The following is a 24,671-nucleotide window of genomic DNA, read 5'->3' as shown; positions in this document are numbered from 1 at the left end:
TCCCTTCTCACAGTATTCCTTTGGCTAAAATTACCATAAAAGTAATTAAATAACTTTGCATAAATATATTATTGTAAATTTATGGTAAAGCTGTGGTGGTAATTTTTCTATATTTATAAATTCCGCAACATACGATTTTCCACATTTTAACATTTCTGAAATCAGAATACATCTTTCAATTGATATCTCCATGCAATTGTAATTGGCAGCATTTTTTTTTTATTAGTGGTAAGTAAAGTGACTGTGCATCTTATAATTGAAAACATTTTAGATTAAGTAACATATGCATGGTATTTTTATAAAATTAATTAATTTAATGGCTATTCCTGGAAAGTTAAATTCAACAAAACTGAGCCAGAAGCCATTATACAGAGAGACTATTTTAAAGGATGCCTCTAAAAGAAAAGAAATAACAGTAAGAAATGAAGCCAATTGAAAAAAAAAAAGAAAAAGACAGTAATAGCAGTGAAAAAAATTAATGCTAAACTAAAACTATCACTAGACTCATAGAAAGATAAAAGTAGAAAATGCATAAAGAGCTTATTTTAAACCAATACCACATAAAGCAAAGTCCAAACTACATGTAGAGAAAAAGGTAAGCTTCCTCAAACAACTCATCACAGGAAAGGTATAGCAGGCAGATGCCTGAGTTATCATTTTAAGAGTAATTTTATTTTTCTAAAATATTTCCCTCTTATTAATCTCACTTCTTGAAATTTTTTTAGTGGGTCTTATTTTCTTGTGAAAATTTACATGTTACCTGATATTATAGAAAGATAAAACAGTATTGTATAGTACCCCCTAAACTATTAGCCTTAACTCAGTAACTATTTATTGAGCATATATTGTAAGTTAAGCACCATGTAAATCCCAGAGAAGCAAAGATAAATAAGATGTAGTCCCTGCTTTCAAGGAGTTCCACACAAACCATTTTATCAAAATTATTAACTTCTCTATCTGAAAATAGAGCCTGTGAATTAAATACATTTTGGAGAGGCTGGGACAGAATGATAAAGTGGAGCGGGGAGAGAGGGAGGGGAGAAAAGAGAGGGAGAGAGACAGAGAGACAAGAGAGAAAGAAAGGGAAAAATAGGAGGAAGGAAAAGAAGTGAAGAACTCTGTGATTACCAAAGTAAGAACAGGGATGAATACAAGACTATGCCTGAAGTAGTAGGATTTTTCATTCTTTGATTTCCATCTATTAAGTCCAAATTTCCAAGAGAGATGACAAAAGATTATCCAATTATTAAATCTTTGACATAGTTGACACTGAGAAATGACAACCCATTTGCAGTGTGTTCGAATAACTACGTGCTTTTAAGGCAAAGAACTAGAAAGTTTTAATTCAAAACATCAAGAATCGTTCATATTATGCAGTAACAAGTTCATATTTGATGAAAAGTTACAAATAATACAGAATCACTTAATATTCTTATGGTCTTAAAAAGTCACTGTCCTTTGTTCCACAATATTTTCATTTCCATGTGGACTGATATTTCATAATTTATGTTCCCACAATCTATGGAATCCATAGACAAAAATCAGGAAAATGAATAAAGGGCAAAAAAAGTAAAATAAAGTTTATTGTGAATGTCACGATCTTCTAAGAACATCAATCCAAATAGAAAGAAAGAATTTTTTCTTCTCTTGGGTTAATTTTAAAAATTTAACCTGCTTATATTAAATACAAGTAAAAAGTAAATTATTATTTTTTTTATATTAAAGAACACTGTGACTAACATGTAGGCAACATTCCCAATTTGTACAAAATACAAGAAAGCATGAAAGTTAGATATAGTAATTTATATATGGCAATGTAAGATAAAGAAACGTACCATTTAACAAAAGAGTAAATAATATACAATTTATTTTCTTATTGGAAGTGCTATTTCATTGCCTTTTCTTCACCTAGTCTTGTCAACATACTCATACTAAAAATCATTTGGCATATACTGCAAAGAGTACTGAATTTATAGTTAAAAGATATCGGTTTAAGTTTCAGCTTTTCTACTTAACAGATCATTGAGCTTATGGAAGCCAAGGAACTATTCTGAATCTCAATTTTTCTTTCTGTATAAGAAGAATAATAAACCCAGCCACACAGTGTTATTATGAGATTAAACAATGCAAAAGCAGTTGGTTAAGTTCAGAGTGTTTCTAAATATGTTATTAATTCTACGACAGAAAAATGATGTGTAAATTAACTAAAGAAGAACATGAATTATCATGAAAGCATAATTAATCATTGTCATCAAACTTTAGATATTTGTGGGAAATTATTGAAAGGACCCTAAAACAGACTAGCAAACATAAACTGCAGGATCATGACTTTTAGACCCAGTCACTGTTACCTTAATTTGAAAACCTTCTAATGAAAACTACAGCAACTCTCCTGCTAGTGAAGCATGTGCTTCCTAGAGGAAAAATGAACAAAAATACATGGTATTCTCTCCCCCCGCAAAAAAGGCCTAAATTATAAGTAATACAAATTTCTAAAAGTCTGTATGTCCATTATGTTGTCTCACAGAAATTGTGTTTGGTTTGGTTTTAGGCTACTTTTAAATAGACTCTATATGATAATATATAACTAAGAGATAGCTAAGAACTAAGAAAATATTAATAGTAATAGTCCTGAAATGTCATTGTGCTAAGGTTTTTTGCTGAGGACATTGTCAAAGTTTTTGCTCTTTGGAGATTGTCAGCATTTTGAAGCCCCACAGAAGTTCAAGCTTTGCTGAGGTCCAGACTTTTAGCCTCTTGAACCTAGAGGCAAATTTAGTGGCTGAGAAAGTGAGCTTGAAAAGAGACTTTACTGGGCAGGCACGAACAGCAAGGAGATGGGAAGGGAGTTGATGGCAAGCCCTGGTAGCTCCTGCAGCAGTGTCTGAAGAGGACTCCCTTTGCAAGAGTTAATAAATAATCAAGTTTGGTTTAGGACTCCAGACAAAAATGACAACTTTGGCTGAGAAAATTTCCAGTGAATGTTATATAAAGTAAACTGAAAGTCACGATAAAATGTGGTAAATGTCATGTAGTAATTACTACATTGGAAGTACACAGTATATAGCACTGTAGTTAACACTGTTGCTGGAAAAATTTCACTTCTGGGGTGGCGGGTGATGTGTTCCATGGACCCACTCCCTAGCTAAACCACCAAAGTTGCAAAAAACTAAGTAAATAACTAAATAAATAAAACGAAGTCTCTAGAAATTTTCTTAAAGGCATACAGAAAATGAATTAATACTTATTTAAGAAAATTTACTAAAACCCATTCAGAACAACACGAGTCTCTGGCATCTGAGCCTCATCTTGCCCCTTTTCTTACTCCTCACCCTCAGGCCTGCTCAGCTTAGCGGAAACTCCACTCAAAGCAGGTTTGGACAGGAAGACATGGCTTTCTCTTTCCTAAAATTTTAATCAAGACTTCTCTCACCTATAGGGGTAGGCTGCTAGTATTTTTCACATCCTTCAACTCCAATTTAAAGAGGCTAAATTCCTAGTGAGCATGGCCAAGAATCTGTAGATTCCCTTTTTCCAGCCCCAGCCCCAGCCCCAATCCATGGGATACAGTCTCCACTCCAAGTGTGGTAAGCCTAGAATACTAGGGCGGGGTCTTGACTGCATCACTCTAGCTTGCTCCAAAAACAGAGGTTTCAAGTCAACATACATAAGTGGAGAAGACCAAATGTTACCCCCTAACTCAGTACCCAGAGTAGTAGCATGAGGATTTTGCCCAAGGGAGAGGCAGTTTATAAGAAAGGAGCACACTTAGCGTTCTCTAATTATTTGAAACAGGAGGGGAAGTTCAAGTCTAAGGCTCTTCTTAATTAAGAGCAACAGGCTAAATCAAAAGCCAGATAGTTCACTAGAGAAAACCAGAGAAAGGGATAGCTAAGAACATCCCTCCTGGAATCATAATAAATTTTAAATACTGACCTCAAAACTGACCCCTATAAAAATTGATTTTCTACAAACTACTGAGCAAACCCAGGGCACTGTTGAGAATAATAAAGCAATCAGGCAGTAATTGGTGGAGCTGAATGGTTAAAGACTACAATGAATACGACATAATAAGAATATGGGCACAAACATTCTCAACAAAATACTAACAAACTGAATCTAACAAAATTATTAATCATATAAACAGTATTATTCACCATGACCAAATGAAGTTTATTCCAGGAATGAAAAGTTGTTTCAACTTATGAAAATCAGTGTCATTATAATGTATTAATAAGTGAAGGAATAAACATACATGATCATCTCGATAGATGTAGAAAAAGCATTTAATAAAATCCAACACTCTTTCATGATAAAAAATAACACTCAACAATCTGGTAATAGAAGGGAATTTCATAAACTTGATAAAGAACATGTATAGACCCACAGCTAACATCATATTAATGGTGAAAGACTGAAAGCACCCATAACCCCCTATATTCAGTAACAAGACAAGGATGTCAGTTCTCACTATTCAAGACAAGGATGTCAGTTCTCACCATGGATAATGGTGATATATAATCAGCACAATTGAGCAAGGAAATTAATAAAAGGAATGAAATTAGAAAGGAAGAAGTAAAACTATATTTGCAAATAACTCGATCTTACATATAGAAAACCCTAAAGACTACATACACACACACACACACACACACACACACACACACACTGTTGCCATCATGGAAATACAAATCAAAACCACATGAGCTACCATTTCATACCCATTAGGATGACTGTAAATCAAAAGAACAGATAATAAATGTTGGCAAGTTTATGGAGAAATTAGAACCCCAATTGTTGCTGATGGAAATGTAAAATAGTTCAGCTGCTTCAGAAAGCAGTCTGGCAAATCCTCAAATATTTAAACACGGAGTTGTATATAATTCATAGTTTCCATTCTAGGTATATTCCCAGAGGAAATGAAAACATACGTCCATATAAAAAATTATACACAAATGTTCATAATTATTTTATTCTTTTGATAAATTAAAATGAAAATGCTTTATTAATTTCCTCTTTGGATTGTTCATAGCACCTGTATTGATAATTTAGAAAATGGAAACAACTAAAATGCTTATCAATTGATGAGTGGATAAATAAAAGTGATATACCCATAAAACAAAGTATTATTTGGCAATAAAATGAAATGAAGCATCGATAACACGGTACATGGATGAACCTTGAAAACATGCTCAGTGAAAGAAGCCAGTCACAGTAGGTCACATATCATATGATTTCATTTATATGAAATATCAAGAATAGACAAATGTATAGGGATAGAAAGTAGATTAGTGATTATCTACAGTTGGGGGAGGTTAGAGGCTTGGGAGATGGTAGCTAATAGGAACTGAATTTCTTTTGAGAGTAAAAATATTCTAAAACTGCAGTGATGGTAGAACATGTCTGTGAATATACTAAAGCCATTAAATTTACACTCTGAATAGGTGAATTATATAGTATGTAAATTAAATCTCAATGAAGCTACTTAAAAATAAAAAGAACAGAGTCTGGCACCAGATTATATTTAAATCCCCAAATCTCCTGCCTGTGAATTTAGGCAACATCTTTAAACTCTCTATAATTCTGTTTCTTCATCTGTAAAATGGAGATAATAATATTACCTACTTCATAGAGCTGTCATGAAAATTAAAAGAACTAATACATGCAAAAAACAAGGGACTTCTAACAAAGTTTGGAACATAGGAAGTGCTATATCTAGGTGTTAGTTCTTATTATGCAAAAAGTGTTAAGGGGGAACATAAAAGAAGCATCTCACTAATGGGTAGGGCTGTGGGAGAGGCTTAAAAGATGACATAAATTTGTTTTGATAGGTGAGCAGAGATTATGAAGGCATAGATAAAAGAGAAGGAATATCCAACAATGTAAAGAGTACATGCAAAAATATACAGATATCAAGAATTTAAAGTATCCTAAAAGTATATCATAATGTCACCTGAAGTAAATGAAATTGAAATGCAGGAAATTCCAGCAGCCTGTGTGTAAGGTATTCTTTTTTTAAGACTCCTCTAGAGACAATTCAATTCAAAATTTGTCAGTGAAAATGAATTTGCAAATAACTCTGTCAATATCTTAAACTTCTAGAGACAATAAATCTGTTTTTCAGAAGTAAATTATAAAACTCATCTCTGAAATATTTATTCATTGTTTAGTCTAAGAATTCAGGTTTCAGCTTTCAAAAAGAAAAAAATTGAGTCATGCAAAGTTACCTAGTGCAATAGCAACACTCACACATCTGCATGACAGCTATCATCTTAAGAATTGGCGTGATGAGAAAGAATAAGAAATTGCCAAGCCATTGTCATACATCAATTCTCATGATGATTTTAGTCAGTCAGAACTAAAGTGAACACATATCCCAGTGTTGCTATAAATTACGTTGTTTGTATAGACCAGTTTTCCTCGTGTCTATAAAAATCACATTTTTCCCTTTTTTCTAACAGAAGATGGGTACAATCAGCAGAAGATACAACAAAATATGTACACAATACAGAACTATGTCTACTGATTATGCTGTTTGAATAATAAAAAAATGAGAGCCATTTAATCTAAACTTTAGGCTAGATCAAAATTTTAACAAAGGTATTTTTAACTTGTTGATGCATTTTGTTATATGGCTGAGTCCTAGAGCTAGTTAAATAACTTCTTCAAGTTACATTTATGATAAACAAGCATGGAATCCTTGTTTGTCTGACTTATCTTCTTCCATCCATGAGGGAATAATAAGGCTTAGACTAAATTCCTGCTATGAACAACTAGAAAACTAAACAAAATAGAGAAAAAAAAATTTCAGACATTGGTCAACGGGTAAAAATGGTCTCTGGTTCTTAGGAGTTTAGAAACAACTAAATGATCCCAACAATTACCCCAGATTTCTGGCTGCTGGCAATTTGCATACTGAAGGCACAGAGACAGAGATTGTCGGCCTTATTGAGTTGAGAAATTAAAGATTCAAGTTTGGGAAGGCTGAGGTGGTTTGCATTTTTTGGTACATGTTCTGGAAAAGAGGGAGCTATCTAGGAGAATATTTGCAGAAATTTGCATAGGAGTCCTTTTGAGTCTTGGCTGAGTACTAGTCATACCTACATACAGAGAAATTCTACAAAGCTGGACAAAGGATAACAGGAAGTAGATCAATTTCCAGAGCTTGCAAATGATGTAAAGACTTTTGAGAAAGGTTTCATTTGCGGGGTGGGGGCATCTTATTGTACCAAGACTTTAAAAGGATTTATGAAAAGCTTATATTTATCTTTGAATTACATAGTAATTAATGGATATTTAGGTGAGCAAACCTATATAGATACTAAGTAGGATAGTTCCACACATCTTGCTGTTTCGGTGTTTTAAATGTTGCCCTGACCTCTTAAAAGGTCCAGCTTTTCATTAGGAAGATACATATTCATCTTCCACTTCTGACTTCTAATAGCATGTTGATATTGCTGTTTTATAGCTGACATACCTCAGCATTGGGTGAATAGATGCAAAAAAAGTCACAGGAAGTTGTTCTTGCTTACATTTTAGAGAAATCAGCAGAGTAAAACAATGTTTTGAATTAGAGAAAATAAATATTGAGAAAGCCTTGCTGTATGCTTTCCCAGTCCCTCTCAAAGAATGAGAGTCAGATGGCAACCTTACCAATGAGGAAGCTAGGCCTCAAGTGGGACTTGGATTCTTTAAAAAGTACAATAACAGGTTTTGACCAATAGGAGACAATTTATCAAATCACTATCCATGGCACTCAATGGGACTCTTGGGTAGCCTGAAATGAGAAGAGATACCTCTAAAAAGCACCCAACGTGGGAATAGTTTACTCATCTGTCAGCTTCTAGAACACGAGCAGCTATTAAAATTCAGCTCCCTCTGGGGAGGTAGGAGGCACTGAAGGAGAGAACCACCATACTGCATGGAGATCCCTGAAATGGAAAAATTGGTCAAGGAAAGAAAGGCAAATGCATACTCTTTCAGAATATACACCCCTTGGGTTTTTTAATGATCAGCGGAAATACAAAAAGATTTGGATTTTAAGGTGCTGTTTCACAGCATTTCCATGTAAACTGTCTGCCAATTAGGTTAACCTGGGAACAAAAAGGCCATCATGTTAGAAACTGAATTTGTGATTCTTGCATGTTTAAAATCTTTCAGCAAGGAATGTCAGGTTCTTTAGATGAACGAAGTTAGCAAGAGGAAATGAACTTTACTTTTTTAGAGTTTTTTCTTTGGTAGCTTTTAAGGGCTTTTTTGTTTGTTTTTCTCCTACTTTTAACTATTGCTAGTGGCATGATTTTTGAAATGAGAAAATGAAATGTTCAGACTAATTTTTTGTTCATTGATTCTTATGTAGGGTAATGTACTCTGCAGTTCAATTAAAAATAACAAGCGGCTATGTTGTTCTGAGCCAAATGAATCTCCAAGACAGTGGTCAATAAAGCACTCAAGAAAATGAAGTATTGAGGCTGAATAGTCCAAAGTCTACTGGGGAATAAAGAAGCAACCGATTAGCATTTGAAAGCAAGGTCTTTTACTTTTTTAAAAGTCAAGGAGAATAAAAATGTGATCACCTATCAAGAACAAAGAGTTTAAAAAATATCTTACCTTTGTTGTATGAGTTCTTTTAAAATTTTAAGAATGACCTTTGGTCATCGGCCCCCAAAACGAAGATGCATTTCAATATGTACAATGTTACATTTGGGAACACTCCTAGAGTATCTGCTGAGGATTGCAAGAATAAATAGGATCAATGCTCATTTTTTTTTTTTTTTGTCACTCCTAAATGACATTTGCTTCATTTAATGAAAGTTCTCGCAGGCGTAAGTGTTAGGGCTGGTTTTAGGCTAAATATTCCAATTTATTATGCAATAAAATGCAGCAATGAGGAAAAAAGTTTCATACATCTTTACATTTTCTAGTAAATTGTGAAAACTTCCCTCTAATTCCTTAATATATGTTCCTGTAATTAATTCAGAACTATAGTATATATCCACAATCTTGATAAGAGCTGACACAGAAGTCATTTCTATGTGCCTTATTAATTTTAATAATGCTTCTAGTAATCTTGTATATGCTTATTAATTTTAGAAACACAGAATATTGTCTTTATAGCTTTAAGTTCAGACTTCTCTACATTCTGTAAATCCCCACAGATTTGTTTCTTGCTTTTAAATATCAGTACCTTTCTGCTTTCTACTCGTATGTTTCTGCCCTCTATACAGGAGATCTTTTCTCTTACGTTTCCCATTGTGCTTCATAACAAAATCAAAAGAAAAAGATATATCCTTCAGAAAGCATTCAGCTCACTAGAAATAGAAAACCTGTCACCTTATTCTTAAAACCTTAGGTCAGGCAGGCAGGTAGCAGAAATAGTGAGTTCACGTTCTACAAGGGTATAGAGTGGGGTTGGCAAAATTATTGTGTCCCTTATTCTCTCCAGATCTTCTTTTAGGGAAGAGAGTCTACACCTTTGTTCAGAAGAAGGCTTGATATAGTTGTGGGGGAAAGTTTTCCTCTATCCTCTTAGATGTGATTGGTTGAGGGCCTGTGTATTAATGGACAATAGACATTGACAGGAGAAAAGTCGAGGTTTATTTACATGAGCATAGAGAAATCACTCAGTAATGAGTAACTTGCTGAATACCTAGAGGTAAAGGTTTATATACCAACTTAACAAAAGGAAAGGTAGCAAAGTATAGAAGGGTCAATTGTTGGTTTTGTGTGTGTGTGTGTGTGTGTGTGTGTGTGTGTGTGTGTGTGTGTGTGCGCGTGTGTCTCCATACTAAGGGGAATGAGAAGCCCATCTCCTTCCTGGAATTTGCAGGAAACTCCATTGGGAGTAGAATTAATAGCAGTAAATCTTCAGGAAGCTCTGCTTTAGTCAGATAAGGGAAGTTCAGATAGGATTTCAAATGCTTTTATTTTAAAATACCTTTTATACCAAAACTATGATCTCATCAATATGCTGACTAAAGTTGAAGTGTGACTTAGCAGAATAATATATAAATAGCTCTACATTAGAAATGAATAGGAATTGGGGAATATAGAGTGGAGATTGATTTTATCCTACTATGTGTTAAAAGACTGTAGCCCAAGTTCTTTCTCTTTTATCTGCCATGTAGTTCCTGTTCCTCCTCCCCAACAACCCCAAACACACATATATACTCAGGCGCTGATGAAAACAGTTTAAAGTAGTGGTTAAGAATGCAGGCTTTAGCATCAGACAACAATGGATCCAAATTACAATCTTCTTACCAGCTTGTAAGCTCAGGCACATTATTTATTCTATCCCCATATCTGAGTTCTCTCATTTGTGAAATAACAATAACAATACCAGAGTATTCTAAGAACTAAATGAGGTGATGAATGTGAAGTGATAAGGATGATGACAGGAAAATATGCTCTGGATAGAATACATTTTTGGCGGGGCGGGGCGCGGATCCTGAATCTCCTTTATTCTACTAATTCTTTCTCAGGAAATTGTCTCAGACTTCAGTTCTAACTATCTCCTCTTCATTGCTTATTTTCTCTTCAAACCACTGGCTTAAATTTGCTTCTATTTTGACTTCTCCAAAGATATTGCTTTTCAGAAGATCTTCATGATTTCCTACTAGACAAATGAAATGAATGCTTTCAGGTGGAGATTCCTCTGGACTTCTCATTGGAATCCACCAGCAATTTGCTTCTTCTTGAAAGCCCATTTTCTCTTGCATCTTCCTATAGTGTCTTCCCCTGGTCCCCTTTTGTCCTCTATTCCTTCTGCCTCCTTCACCGGAGTCACTTCTTCCAGAATTTCATCCTGACTCTTTCTATACTTTACACCCGAATGACTTCATTTATTTTCTTGAAAATTATAATCGAATTTTTATTTCCAGCCTCCCTCATTCTTCAGACTAATTTATCCAAATATTGAAACAGTATTACATATTCAATGACAAAAACTTAGAAAAATGTAGAAAAAAAATTAATAACAAAACTAATCCCTAATTCCTCCATCAAAAACTAACATTTCAGTGTCTGTCACTATCTAAACAAAACTAAATTACCTTGTTCATAAAAAATAGAAATAATTATGGTTCTAAACTAATACGAGTGTTGGGAATAAATATATAAAAAGCATCAGAAAGTGTCCAGTACATAGTAAGACCTATATGAATGGTTGCTGTGATTATTATTACTATTATTATTTTTTAAAATGTTAAACATGCACACAGCTACTAACTGAATATTTATGTCCTCCCAAAATTCATATTTTGAAGCCTAATCCCCAATGTGATGATATTTGAAGATAGGATCTTGGAGAATAAGTAAGTCGTGAGGTTGGAGCCCTCATGAATGAGATTAGTGCCCTCATAAAAAAAAAAAAAAGAAAAAAACATGAGAAAGATGATCTTTTCACTCTCTGCCATGTGAGGCCAAAGAAGCGAACTCTCCTCAGACACTGGATCTACCACCACATTGTTGTTTAAGCCACCCAGTCTGGTAATTTGTTGTAGCAGCCTGAACAGACTAAGACACACCCATGCTCATGGACAATTTTGTACATTTTCTTCCCATTTAGCAATATACAAATCAATATTTTTAATGTAAATAAATGTGGGTTTTTTTCTACAGCAAATGTGATCAATAGTTTGTTTTTTTCAGTTAGTTAATGAATTATTTTTACATTGGCCTCAAACTTACATTAATTTATTTGGGATTATATTTAATTCCCAGCATACCAACTAAAAATCAACATTTTTATTTCTCATTTACTGAAATATTTTGGAATGCAAATGAAAGTAATGTTTTTACAATGATGTTTTTAATTTCTCTATAGGACAAAGAAAAACAAACCAATCTCAAACTTTAAAATGTCATTCTTTGTTAAAACAAGACAAACACCTGTGGCCCAGTTTTGAGCAGATAACTATATACCAGGGCACTGAGACATTGAGATTGACAACTAAATGTATTATGCAGTAGTCTATTATACAGATACACTTTTTTTTTTTAATAAAAGCAATCTGTAATTATTGGGAATTTAGTTAGTTTTCCAGTTCTTACTAGAGACATTGCAGTTAACATTCTTTTAGACACATACATTGCTCATTTCCAATTGTTTCCTTAGATGTAAAATTACCAGAAGAAAGAATATGGAAATTTGAAGACATTTGCTTTCCTACTGTGAACTTGTTCTTTTGAAAAGTCGTACCAATTTTAACTCATATAAGTGGTATATAAGAAAGCCTGCTTCTTTGCATGCTTGCTGGTAAACATTAACATTCTTTTTCATCCTTGCCAATCGGATGAACAATAAATAACTTATTTTAATTTGTATTTCTCAAAGGTTGTTAAGAAAACAAAAATAAATAATTCACCCTCAGTGTTTGCTATTGAACTTTGTCCTTTTAAAATATCAACTTTAAGGATTATGATGATTTTAATGATTATTTCTTCTAATAAATATTATTTCTCTTTTGACCAATTATGTGAATCACCAATATACAAGAGAAAATTTCATGTTTTATTCTATTAAATTTGAATATGTATTAATTTTGTATTCAGAGCTATAGATTTTTACAAAATTCTATCTTTGATTCTGTATTGAACATTTGCCTTGAGAACTGTAGTCTATTGATTGAAAGTTGTAGTTCCTCTTATAGAATTATGATACACGCCCCAAGTAAAAAACAGCCAGGGAGTCTCAGAAATTCATACCCTTCTAAAGACTGATGACTCCACTGAAGGTCTCCAGGAAGTATGGCATAGCATTACATCATTTCTCACTAAATACTTATAACCCCCCATCCAACATACCAGCGAATCCCATCAGCTTCTACCTTCAAAAATACCTAGAATTCGATTACTTCTTTCAAATCCATTTTACTACAAGTCATGATTAGCTCACTTCTGATTTATTGCAAAGGACTCCTAATTGATCTCCTAGCTTCTGTCCTTTCCCCTTCCAGTCTATTGCCCATAGTAACTGTAAACTGCCTAGTAAACCATGAAACCTATCTGATCCCATGCCTCCTTTGCTCAGAGCCCAAATGGTTGTCTATCTCATTCAAAGTAACAGTTAAAGTCATCACAGAGGCTTAAAGGCCCTATTTAAGCTCCACCCAACATACACCCTTTACCTCTCTGATATATCCTGTCTGACCCTAGCTCCCTCAGTTCCTGCCACACCAGTCCCTTCTGCCTCTTAAATATGTCAGAAAAACTCCTGCCTGGCACATTTTTACTTACTCTTTCTTCAGTCTGGAATACACTCTTTCTTCAGAAGCTCTTCCTAAAGGAAAGTACACCCGTCTCACATGCTCTTTATTCTCATTATTTGCTTAGTTTTCCTCCACGGTACTTATTACCATCTGGTATAACATATATATTACTTATTTTATTGTCTATCACTCCCATTAGAATATGGGTCTAAAAAGACAGAGATATCTGTTTATCGTTTGCTTTGTTCACTATTGTATTCTTAGTATGTGCCTCGCATTAATAATTTTTGAATGACTATCTGAAGTTCTGCTATATTCCTGTAATATTATTTTAAATAGAAATGCCACTAGTCCTAAGTATTCTAAGTTTGATTTTATATGGCTTTGCACTATATTTTGATATTTAATTAGCTTCAGTTTATATTTATTAAATGTTTTTTGTATCCTGACAGAGAATAAGTCTTATTATAAGGTTTCACTGACATTCATTAACATTACTGTTGTTGACAATATTGTAAGAAGAATATGACTGTATCAACCAGAGATTTTGTAAACATCATCATCATTGAAATCAAATGTTCCCAACTTCTTCAGTTAAATATTTTGTAGACTTCTGGCATTTGGTACAAACAATTACTCCTTACAGCTGCATATTACTATATTTTAAAATATGAACTTTTAATAATATTTATGGAGTAAGATTAACTCACATGTGGATATGCACTTGCAAGATTCACTTAGGTATTAAATTTAGCAAAATAATGAAGGCTTGGACCAAAAAAAAACGAACAAAAAGTATTATCCAGCACTCTTATTCATAAAGCAAACTGAGAGTTTGGTATTTCTAAGTTTCAATATGTAATCATGTAGTCCATAAAGTCTTAGCCTCCTAAAATGTGTTCTCAAATGCATGCTAGGAAAAACCAATAAATGAGAACTAATGTGCTTAGGACGGTTGTGACTGCCTGTTGTCTTTGGTAACCTTGTATTCCCAGTTACAGCATTCTACATTTCCTTCAGATTGTCATGAAAACAAAGTGAACACTTTTTGTTTTGTTTTGTTTTGTTTTGCCACTCTCCATTTAGCCTCTAAGTCACTAAAATGTGACTTTCATGATTTGCAAACAATGTATTAAATCAGATATTTTTTAAATGAATTACCTTGCATAGTAATAACAATAACTTTATGTTCAGTTTAAAGTGTTTTTTATTTAATTAATTGCTTACAAAATAAGAATCAGAAATAATAAGTAAGACATGGTTTTAGAAATTAGAATGACTTTTTATTTACTTCTGTCATTTATTATTTGAATCCCATTTTCTGATAAAAATATTTAAACAAACATTTTAAAAAATAAGCGTAGTGTACTGCTTTCTTTCTCCTCCATAAAATCCTTCTGCAAAAGCTCTTTTAAAAGTTTTCATTGCATAATTGCATATATCCCTGTGACTTACTTTTCTCTTTTCCATGCAACTCATATATCCCTTTCCTTTACAACACCTAGATTTTTCATTTCTCCCAGATATTCCTCATGTTTGTTTTCCTATCCCAGTGTCTTGGTATCTTTTTAGTAACAAATTCCATCTCTTCTGCCTTTTTTAACTTGTAGAAGTTTCTAATACTCATATATTATCTATAGAAAGTAAAGAGGTTTGTTCAGAGAATGATGGTCATTAATTCTGCATATATCAAAGTAGAATGTGTCATCTCGAAACAAAACATAAGCTCACACTGTACATGAGGACAACTCTTATTTGCTTTAGTCAGGAACATGTTTTATAGGAAAAAAAATTTTAAACAGCTCATTAAGAAATATTCTCATTCTCTGTTAATGTCCTTGTGTCGTATATGAGCAGAATTGTAAAGAATTTCTAGTTACTCATTCCTAGTTTTAGCTACCCTGGTGTTCTCTGAAGCCGTGAACATTAAAACCTTTTTAACAGCTCTCAGTAAAGCCCTGGCAGTAGAGCTCGTTGCTTGTACCTATCAAAAATTGTATGCTTGTTTTCAAGCTCTATCACTGGCAAACAATATTGCATAGTTATTAAAATATGGGAATCAACTACAAAATCTGCAAGTTGCAAACAGTGTTGTAAATCAACTAAGCAATTAGCATGCAATTTTTTAAATGACTGAATACAAATTCAGAATTACGAAGTTATTATCTAATAACCCAACAAGTGATGTGAATAAATCCTTGATAATATGAAAATTATCAACCACTGAAACACTCTTTTCTACAAGTGGGTCTATGGATCCTCAATCTAACGCATTTAGATTGATAAACTACAGGCATTCTGTGAAAGCTTCATTTATTCCAGTTGCTAAGGATTGTGCTTAAAGAATCTGTCATCCAAATGATCAGCAAATCAAAATCTGAAATTTGTTTTTACTTAATAGACAGGCAGGTTATCACCAGATTAGACTCAGTTCTATTAATACTCTCTTTGAACTAATTGCTGGAAAATGAATTTTAAATGCAGCATTTTATTATTTCCTTTTCACCTTTCTGTCGCTATAACTGAAGACTCAAAACCGTCTATATACACTTTGAAAATATCTGTTGAATAGGTACAGGCCGTAATTTCCTGCCATCTGCGCTGTTGCAAAGGACTTCTAGTCCTCATTTCTGTTCAATTTATTCTACACTCTGCTTTCAGGATTACTTTCTGATTATGCTATTTCTCTTCCATAAAGCTCTAGTTCCCTGTCAAATAAAACAGAAACCTTAATATGGCTTCAATGCCTTCCATTTTTTGATCCCACTTAACATACTTTTTCTTTATTTTTGTTTATATTGCAATATAAAAACTCATACAAAAAAACCTTAAACCATTAATCAACAAATAATAAAGTAACATCTAGGTAATCATTGCCTAGGAAAAAAAAAATATCATCATTACCACAGCAGCCATCTTTCTTTGTGCATGTTTTTGACCATACCCTCCCCTAGTATCCCAGAGCTAACCACCTTTATTTTCTTTATAGTGGCTCCACCTGGGTGTAAATTCTTAATCACATAGTTAATTACCTGTTTTCAAATGTTACAAAAATTAAATCAAACTTTTTCTTTGAATATTGCTTTTGTCACGCAACATTATTCTTTTAAAAGTCCATTCATATTATCATGTATGGTTCTAGTTTTTTCACTGTAAGCAAACAGCTAAATATTAAGTGTTACATTGCATCAATATACTACAATATAGTTATACATTCCACATTGATGGACATTTGGATATTTAGATTATTTCCAGAATTAGGCTATTATAAACAATGTTTTTATAAACATTCTTGGGCATATATTTTGGTGCCCAAGATTCTCTTATATTGATAACCACAGTGATATTGCTAAGATATAACTATTCATGTCTTCATACTAGATAAATATTTATGTAACACTCCAAAACAGGCAAAATTAACTTGCATATAAATATTTTCAATCTATATTAGATATGTCAAAGTGTTTTCCAAAGTGCTTGTACCAATTTAAAAATCTAGTAAGAGTGAATGATACTTCTTATTTCTTCATATCCTTAATGATATTTGAGATTAGCGGACTAGCACTCTTTCTGTTTCTCATCTCTTTACTCTTTCTTTGGATTTTCTGTTTGTTTATTCGTTTGCATCTTGGGTATTAGCTCTGACATATAACAGGCCTCTCATTCTTTCTCCAACTAGTTATAATCTGCCTACAAACATAGTCATTAAGTTAACTTTGATCATTCATTGTCTTTTCTAATTCTTAAATTTCTGTTTAGTTCTTTTTAAATTCTGCAATGACATTTCCTGTAGTTTCCAATTTTCTGCCATTAAAAAAATTACCCTTTAAACATAGTAAACAAAATGTTTGTAATATGCATATGAAAATTTTAGTATCTGAGTTCTCGAAAGATCTGTTTCTGTTGTATGTTATTTCTGTTGGTTCTATAGGAAATGTCATTTCTTTTTACATGATATCTTTTGCTTTGGAGGTTGTATTCAAATAATTATTTGAAGGAATAACGTAGTATCTAAAATGAAGATGCTTTCTTCCAAAGAGAATTGTGTGTGTGTGTGTGTTTTTTTCCTGTAAGGCATCTGGAGTCCCTACTGGTCTCACACCAACTTAAATTGCATTAAAATTTGAGACAAATTATGTCATCCTAGATTTTAATTTATAAGTTGAGAAATTTGAGGTCCAAAGAGATAATGTTTAAGTAAAATGAATTATAATGACTTCTTCTTCTGTAACTTATTGTGTTACCTTGAGTTAAAACATTTGTCCCTATTTTTTTTGTTGGTTAAAATAATATATAGCTCTAACCCCCAAAATGGTGTTATACTTTTTCTTTAAGACTCCATTGTATTGCTCTGGTGTCTTGTTTATTAAGTGGTTGAGTCAATGAGTGAATAAATTTTGGAAATAGGTACATAGATAAAAGTGATTAAACCAAGCTCAGTATTCCATAGAAAAGGAACAAGTGTCTTTTCTATTATACGTCCCAGAGCTTTAATCTAATTTCCATTGTTTTGATACCTATTCAATATATTAATTGATTACCCTCATAAATGACAACTGGTCTGAGGTAGGATTTATGAATGGTGATCCGAATCTATAATAAAGCATAAAAACAAAGCATAAATACACTGATCTAGAAGAAAAGTCATAGGATATAATAAGGTTTCATTTACAGCATAAAATTTTAAAAGCATGTTCATCAATAAATCATTAACCCACTTTAAAAGAACTCTTAGTATAACCATTGCTATTCTGTACCTTTAATCAATTCTAGCTGATGTCGCTAAGTCCAGATTTTGACAACAGACCTTGAGAAGGTCTATTTGCCTAGGGATTTACTTGTAAATTGGAGTTTAAATCATTTCTAGAGGGAAATTTAGCATTTTAAAATCTAACATAATTTAGCATATTAAACAATTGTTCTAAAGGGATAAAAACAAAAAAGAATCACTAATATTTTATATCAAAACATAAATTGGAACATTATTTTACCACATAGATCATTTAGCTCTGCAATAGAGTTAGTTAGTATTCTTAATTGTTTAAGTGTCACCTTAAAGATTGGTATTCAAGTTTCTTGTCATTAAATTGCTGCTAAACTTGAGAGATTTGTTGATTTTGAAAGCCATAGAGATTACATATAGAGGACAAATATGGTCCAAAATTATTGGTAGAGGAACTATTCAAATAAGATCTTTCATGAGTCATCTTTCCATTGGTTCATCAATGGATAGATGTTCAAATTCTAGAAAAGAATGAGATGTGTATAAGGAAATAAGTACATGTTTTCTATTGCCAGTTTTGACAACATGATGTAAACAATCAATGCTCAATAACTCTAGAATTTCCTGATTGTATTTACATGCTCTCTGCATATGATCTCTATCTATCTTGGAATTTTTTACTCTGATAACCATGACTCTGCTTTAGAGTGTGCAATGCCTAGTCATTGGCTATATCTATATTTTGTCCAAACAACCAAACGACCAGTAACAAATTCTGCCAATTATCTGGAAGTTTATTATGCACTTTAAAAATATATAAATATTTGGAGTCATCAAGAAGTTTATTATGCACTTTAAAAATATATAAATATTTGGAGTCATCAAGATGACTCATTTACAAGATGTTCTGTATTTTATACTTAATATTAAAGGGTTGATTAAATTTTTACTTTTCACTCACTTAATATCATTTAGATTAAATAATTTGATATTATTAGAAATTTTCATTCATTCTCAAAACCTCTCTATCGATCTATCAGTATTTATTAGCATCAAATACTACTAAAACAGGAAAATATATCAGCTTAACAATGACAAAAAAAGATGGAAAAATTTCTTGCATTCTAGAACCCTGGAGAGTTAGTCTATTATAGCATTTCAGGTGTCAAGGGCATAGACTTTTGTCTTGTTTCTATACTGTATATGGTCTAAGATAGTTACTAGAGCTCTAGCCATTGTGTCCATTCCAGTTAGAAAATAGAAAGGATATAAGAACAGTTGATGCAAAGCACCCTGCTTACATTGAATTGGCCAGAATTAGTCACATGATCTCACCTTGCCTAAAAGGAAACTGTGGATTGTCTTTATCCTCAGTAGTGCTAATTTTTTAAATTGTAATTATTGAAGAAGAAGAGAACAGCTACTGGGAAACAAATAGCAGTTACTGCCTTTATATAACTATTCATTTACTGATTTATTTTACACAAAGAAAAGATGTAAACGGTTAAAGAAGACCAATCTTTTTTAAACAGAAAACATTGATAGTTTAGAAAACCAAGATTTAAGGAATATTACAAATATCACAATATCAACATAGTTGTAAATGAGCATCAAACTTATAACTGATCTTCTGTGTATTCAAAGTGAAAAGGGATAACTAAATAATTCATTACATTACTTTTATTATTTTTTTAAAAAGGCATTAGTAAAGCAAAATGAATCTATCTTGGCTGTGAACAATTCAAAAATTTATCTCATGGTCAGTTTTAGGGGAAAACTGAATGTTATGGTGGACAATATTCCCATAACAAATGCAGAGATTTTATAAGGCTTTTACTTACTGCTTGAGTAAAAGCCAAAAGCAACGTATTATTTTACAACTCAATGAAAGTTGCTTTAAGAGTCCCTGAAGAAAAATGATCCAAGGATAAAAAGTTTGGGTGTTCTGACTTAAACCCAGGATTTTAACTTGCCCAGAGGACTGTATAGACAATATACACTATGAATGGTTATATGTAAATATTACTGTTCCTGAAACACTTCTGAACAAGTTTAAGAAGTTCAGGAATAAGTTATCTAATTTTTTGTAGTCTGCTAGCATATTTCAAACTCTTGAGCTCTCAACAATGGGTGTTCTAAAAAGCAAAGGAACCTATTTGTTAATTATAACAGGACAATAATTCAAAAAGATAAAAGAGGTTGAAGCAGAAACCAATTTGCTGAATTTACTAAATTATTTAATTTACCCCCCAAAAAAGTGAATTTCTCATAGCAGTAGTAAAGAAGCTGTATTTTGCAGTGAAATGTGTTTGTACCTAAATTTCAAAATTGCTCCCAGGAAATGTGATGTTACAAATTTTAGCTAAGTTATATATTCTTAGAATTTTTTGATCTTTTTAGAAAGTTTTGTGTAAATTATATCTGCTAAAATATTATTTTACATATATAGACAATAAATGCCTGAGGATAGATATAATAAATTTATGGTTTCTTTAATATGATTTTATTATTGATGAATCTTAGATTGGTCCTGAGATGGCAAGCAAAATGAATTATGGCCCCTAAAGTTTTGTAGTCACTTTTATCTAATTTTTGATGTGGTAGAACAGTCATGTGATGTATAACGACGTTTCAGTCAACAACGACCCACATATACAACAGTTGGTCCATAAAATTAAAATGTAGCTGAAAATTTTATATTGCCTACAAGTGACACCACAGCCTTCGAGAAAGTCCTAGCACAAGGCATTACACACAAGTTTGTGGTGATGCTGGTGTAAACAAACCTACTGAGCTGCCAGTAGTATAAAAGTAGAGCACATAAAATTATGTACAGTACATGATACTCTATAATGATAGTGATAATGATAATAAATAACTATAGTTTATGTATTCACTATACTGTACTTTTTATCATTATTTTTGAGTCTATACTTTCTACTTATAAAAACGGTAAAACAATAAGCTGTGTTACATGGGCAGCAGCCTCATCTTGTTTTTACCAAATCTCTTGATGGCATCATTTCCTTTCGGTGCATGATTTAATCTCATGTTGTTTTGTACAGTAACATATTAAACAGGCTTGTAGCCTAGAAGCTACACGTTTATGTAAGTGCACTGCATGGTCTTCACACAATGAGGAAATCACCTAATGACGCATTTCACAGAACCTATGCCTGTCGTTAAGAGGTACATGACTGTAATTTAATGAGATGACAAGAACTTGGGTGACTTAACATTGTTCAATAATATGATGCATTAATAACGCATAAGTTATATTTCTAAGTTAATCCTCTCAAAGTGCAGAAGCAATTTTTAGACTGTAAGCAAAACTCTTTGAGGAATTAATCTTTGCTTTTAAAGAGCAATATAGATTGACATCAGGATTTCTCTTATTTTCCTTTAGGAAGAACCTTTTGTAATGGTCTCTGAAAATGTCTTGGGTAAGCCGAAGAAATACCAGGGCTTCTCCATTGATGTTTTAGATGCCTTATCTAACTACCTGGGTTTTAACTATGAAATTTATGTTGCACCGGATCACAAGTATGGAAGCCCACAAGAAGATGGGACATGGAATGGCTTGGTAGGAGAACTAGTCTTTAAGGTAAGCATTTATTTATTTATCACATATTGAAATGTTAACTATAACCCCCTGGAAGCTAATTTTACATGAAATGAGTGCAAGACAAAGCATTAGGTGGTGGTATTGAATACAAAACTCTTAGCCCATATCATTTTATGAACTTTGTGGAAAGAAAAATTAATGTCAAACTAAAGCTCAATTTTAGAATATTTCCTATGATAAAAAAGTATGTAGAAGTATGTAGAACAAGGACTTACCTTTGCCAAACTTACACTCTAAATATTTTGTTAGAGTATGATGAAGTTATGATGCAATGTATAAGACACAATTCATGTCATTGTTTTCTTTTAAAAATGTTGTTTGCAATAAATAAACACATAAATGAAATCCTCATCACTTAGGAACTAATCATTTGCTTTTAGGATATAAATAAGGCAAATATATTTGTACTTATGTTTTTCTCCTTGTTCTTTCAATCTTGAAAGAGGTGCTTAAACTTTTCTGTTTCTTAATCTCTACTTATGTCAGGTTTCTTCATTTTTTGGAAGCTCTTTTATTTGGTGCATACACATTTTAAATTGTTATGTCTTCCTAATGAATTAATGAATAGTCAGGGTTAGGTCTATAATTTACTATTTGATTTATATGTGTCCCATTTTTTCCTCAGTTCCTTTTCTTGCCTTCCTTTGGGTTAATTGAATGTTTCTAGCATTTGATTTTATTTCATCTTTTGGCCTTTTAGCTGTGTTTCTTGGTAGTTTTATTTGTCTGTGGTTAGTCTAGAGATCATATTGTGCATTCTTATCACATTCTATCTAGATAAATATTATGCCATTTCACATTTAAAAAGTAATAAACTTATAGCAGTTTAATGCAGTTTATACCCACCTTATCCTTTATGCTATTGTGGTCATATATTTATATTTTATGAAATCCACAGTAAAATGTCATAGTTTTTTATTTAATCAATCAGCTGTCTTTCAAACATACAAAATGAAAAAGTTTCTGGTATTTAACTATTTATCTACTATTTCTGGGACTCTTTATTCCTTTCTACATATCTGAGCTCCTACCTGGTATCATTTACTTCAATCTGAAGGGCTTCCTTTAGAATGTCATGAAGTGAAGTTCTACAAGTGGCATATACTCTCAACAACTTTTGTTTACCTAAAATGTCTTTGTGTATCTTTATTTTTGAATAATGTTAATAGTATATGTCATACTCTGAGTTGACAGGTTTTTTTCTGGATATTTTTTGTTTGCATTTTAAAATAGGGACATTGCTTGTTTTGATCAACGTTTAATAAGAGCACAAGAGTCTCAGAAGATAGTCACTTACAATTAAATACACTTTTCTTTAAAAATTGTCTAAGGAGTTAATTATGGATAAAATTATTGTTAATTACATTAATTATTATTACAATTAAATATTTATTATTATTATTTTAATAATATCATTCCTAAAATCAAGTCTGGTGATTTTAAAGTGAGAGCAACTTTTTGTTTCAAAAATCAAAATATATTTATCATTCAAGAATTTTTCATTAAATAGTCAATTTTTGAAAATAGAAACACAATTGACTTAAAACATTATATTAGTTTCAGATATATAACATACTGATTTGATATGTGCATATGTTGGAAAATGATCACTACAATAAGTCTACTTAACGTTCATCACCACAAATAATTTTTTTGTTTATCACTTTAAAGATGCCATTTTATTGTCTTTTTCCAAATATTGTTTCTGATAAGAAGTTGTCCATTCTTTATACCTTTGTTCTCTTTTTTAAAGTGTAGGGGTGGCCCTTTTTTTTATGATTCTCTTTTCATTTTTGATGTTTTGATGTTTAACTATAGTGTACCTTTCTTAGTAGTTTTCTTTGTATTCATCCTGCCAGGAGGGCACTAAGCTGCTCAGATACATTTCATAAAATCCAATAAATGTTGACAATTAATTCTACAGATATTTTTTCCACTCTGTACCTTTCTCCTCCCAACTTGAAGCTCAGAGAATATTCAAATTAGACCTCTTAATGTCTCTAAGTCACTGCAGTTACCATTTTTTAAAATAAATATCTTATTTATTTTATCAAAATATTTTTTTTTACTCTCTGACCTTTAGATTAGATAATTTATCTTGATCTGCTTTCAGGTTTATTGATTCTTTCTTTGCCATCTCCAGTTTTCTGTTAAGTCCATTCAGTAACATTTTTATTATAGATAGCTTTTTTTCTGCTCTAGAATTTTAATTAAAAGTAATAATTTCCTTTGCTCTGTTAAGATTCCCCAACTTTATAGTCATTATGACCTACTTTTCTTATAAGTCCTTGATCATATTTATAATAGCTTCTTTAAAGTCCTTGTCTACTACAATTTTAACATCTCTTCTATCTCAGGATAAATTTATGACTGCTTTTTCTATTAACCATAGATCACATTTTCATGGTTCTTCATATTCGATTGGAACTGAACATTATGGTTGATCCATTGTTGAGACTTGAGATGATATCTCTGAAATTGTATACTTCAAATAGGATTGAATTTTATTTCATCAGACTGAAATTACTGTTTTTCCTGAACTTGTGGAGGTTTAGTTTTACACATTGTTAAGACAGATCTTTTTTATTTTACCTTAGTTCTTAGGGTAAATCCCTTGGTGTTGGCAATCCCTTTATTCCTAAACATAGCCTTCTGGAGTTTCTGTGGAAAGGCTGTGGTTCTCACTAAACCTTTCTGATTTAGAGGGTCTCAAAATTCAATCTCTATCTCCTCTGTCATAAACAGCAATTGTAATCTTTTGCACAGCTTTTTTTAGCCTTATGGATGTTGCTTTCTGCTGATTTTTTTTTTTTTAGAGTCATCTTATGCATGTGCAGTTTAGTTGTCAGCCAAGACTTTAAGGGTAGTTTATACACAGATATGGGGGCTCATTTCTACATAGATCCTTCTTTCTGTGATTTCCCTTTTGATTTGTGGCCACCCTAGCTGCTTCGAACTCTAACCTCTAACATATTAATCTAATAAGATTCTGACTTTTTGTTTGAGCTCTAGCTACCCCTCATCACCTAAACTGAGGTGGGTCTTCATTGAATAAGCCATATAAAATTGAATCTCATTCCACGCAGTTACCATTATTCAAGGATTGAATACCCTA

At 32.3% G+C, this 24,671-nt stretch overlaps 1 protein-coding gene across 2 annotated transcripts in view; it reads left to right on the top strand.

Moving 5' to 3' along the window:
• GRID2 (glutamate ionotropic receptor delta type subunit 2) overlaps window positions 1-24,671 on the top strand; it is a 1,302,586-nt gene that overhangs the window by 976,090 nt on the left and 301,825 nt on the right. For both annotated transcript variants that reach the window (XM_011356280.1, XM_011356282.1), the window contains one exon: window positions 21,338-21,535. In XM_011356280.1, coding sequence (XP_011354582.1) covers window positions 21,338-21,535 — 198 coding nt within the window. The remainder of the gene's footprint in view (window positions 1-21,337; window positions 21,536-24,671) is intronic.

The sequence above is a fragment of the Pteropus vampyrus genome, unplaced genomic scaffold (assembly GCF_000151845.1).
Source record: "Pteropus vampyrus isolate Shadow unplaced genomic scaffold, Pvam_2.0 Scaffold25, whole genome shotgun sequence".
NCBI lineage: Eukaryota > Metazoa > Chordata > Mammalia > Chiroptera > Pteropodidae > Pteropus > Pteropus vampyrus.
The sequence above is the reverse complement of the archived record's forward strand: the minus strand, read 5'-3'. Positions and strand labels throughout refer to the sequence as shown.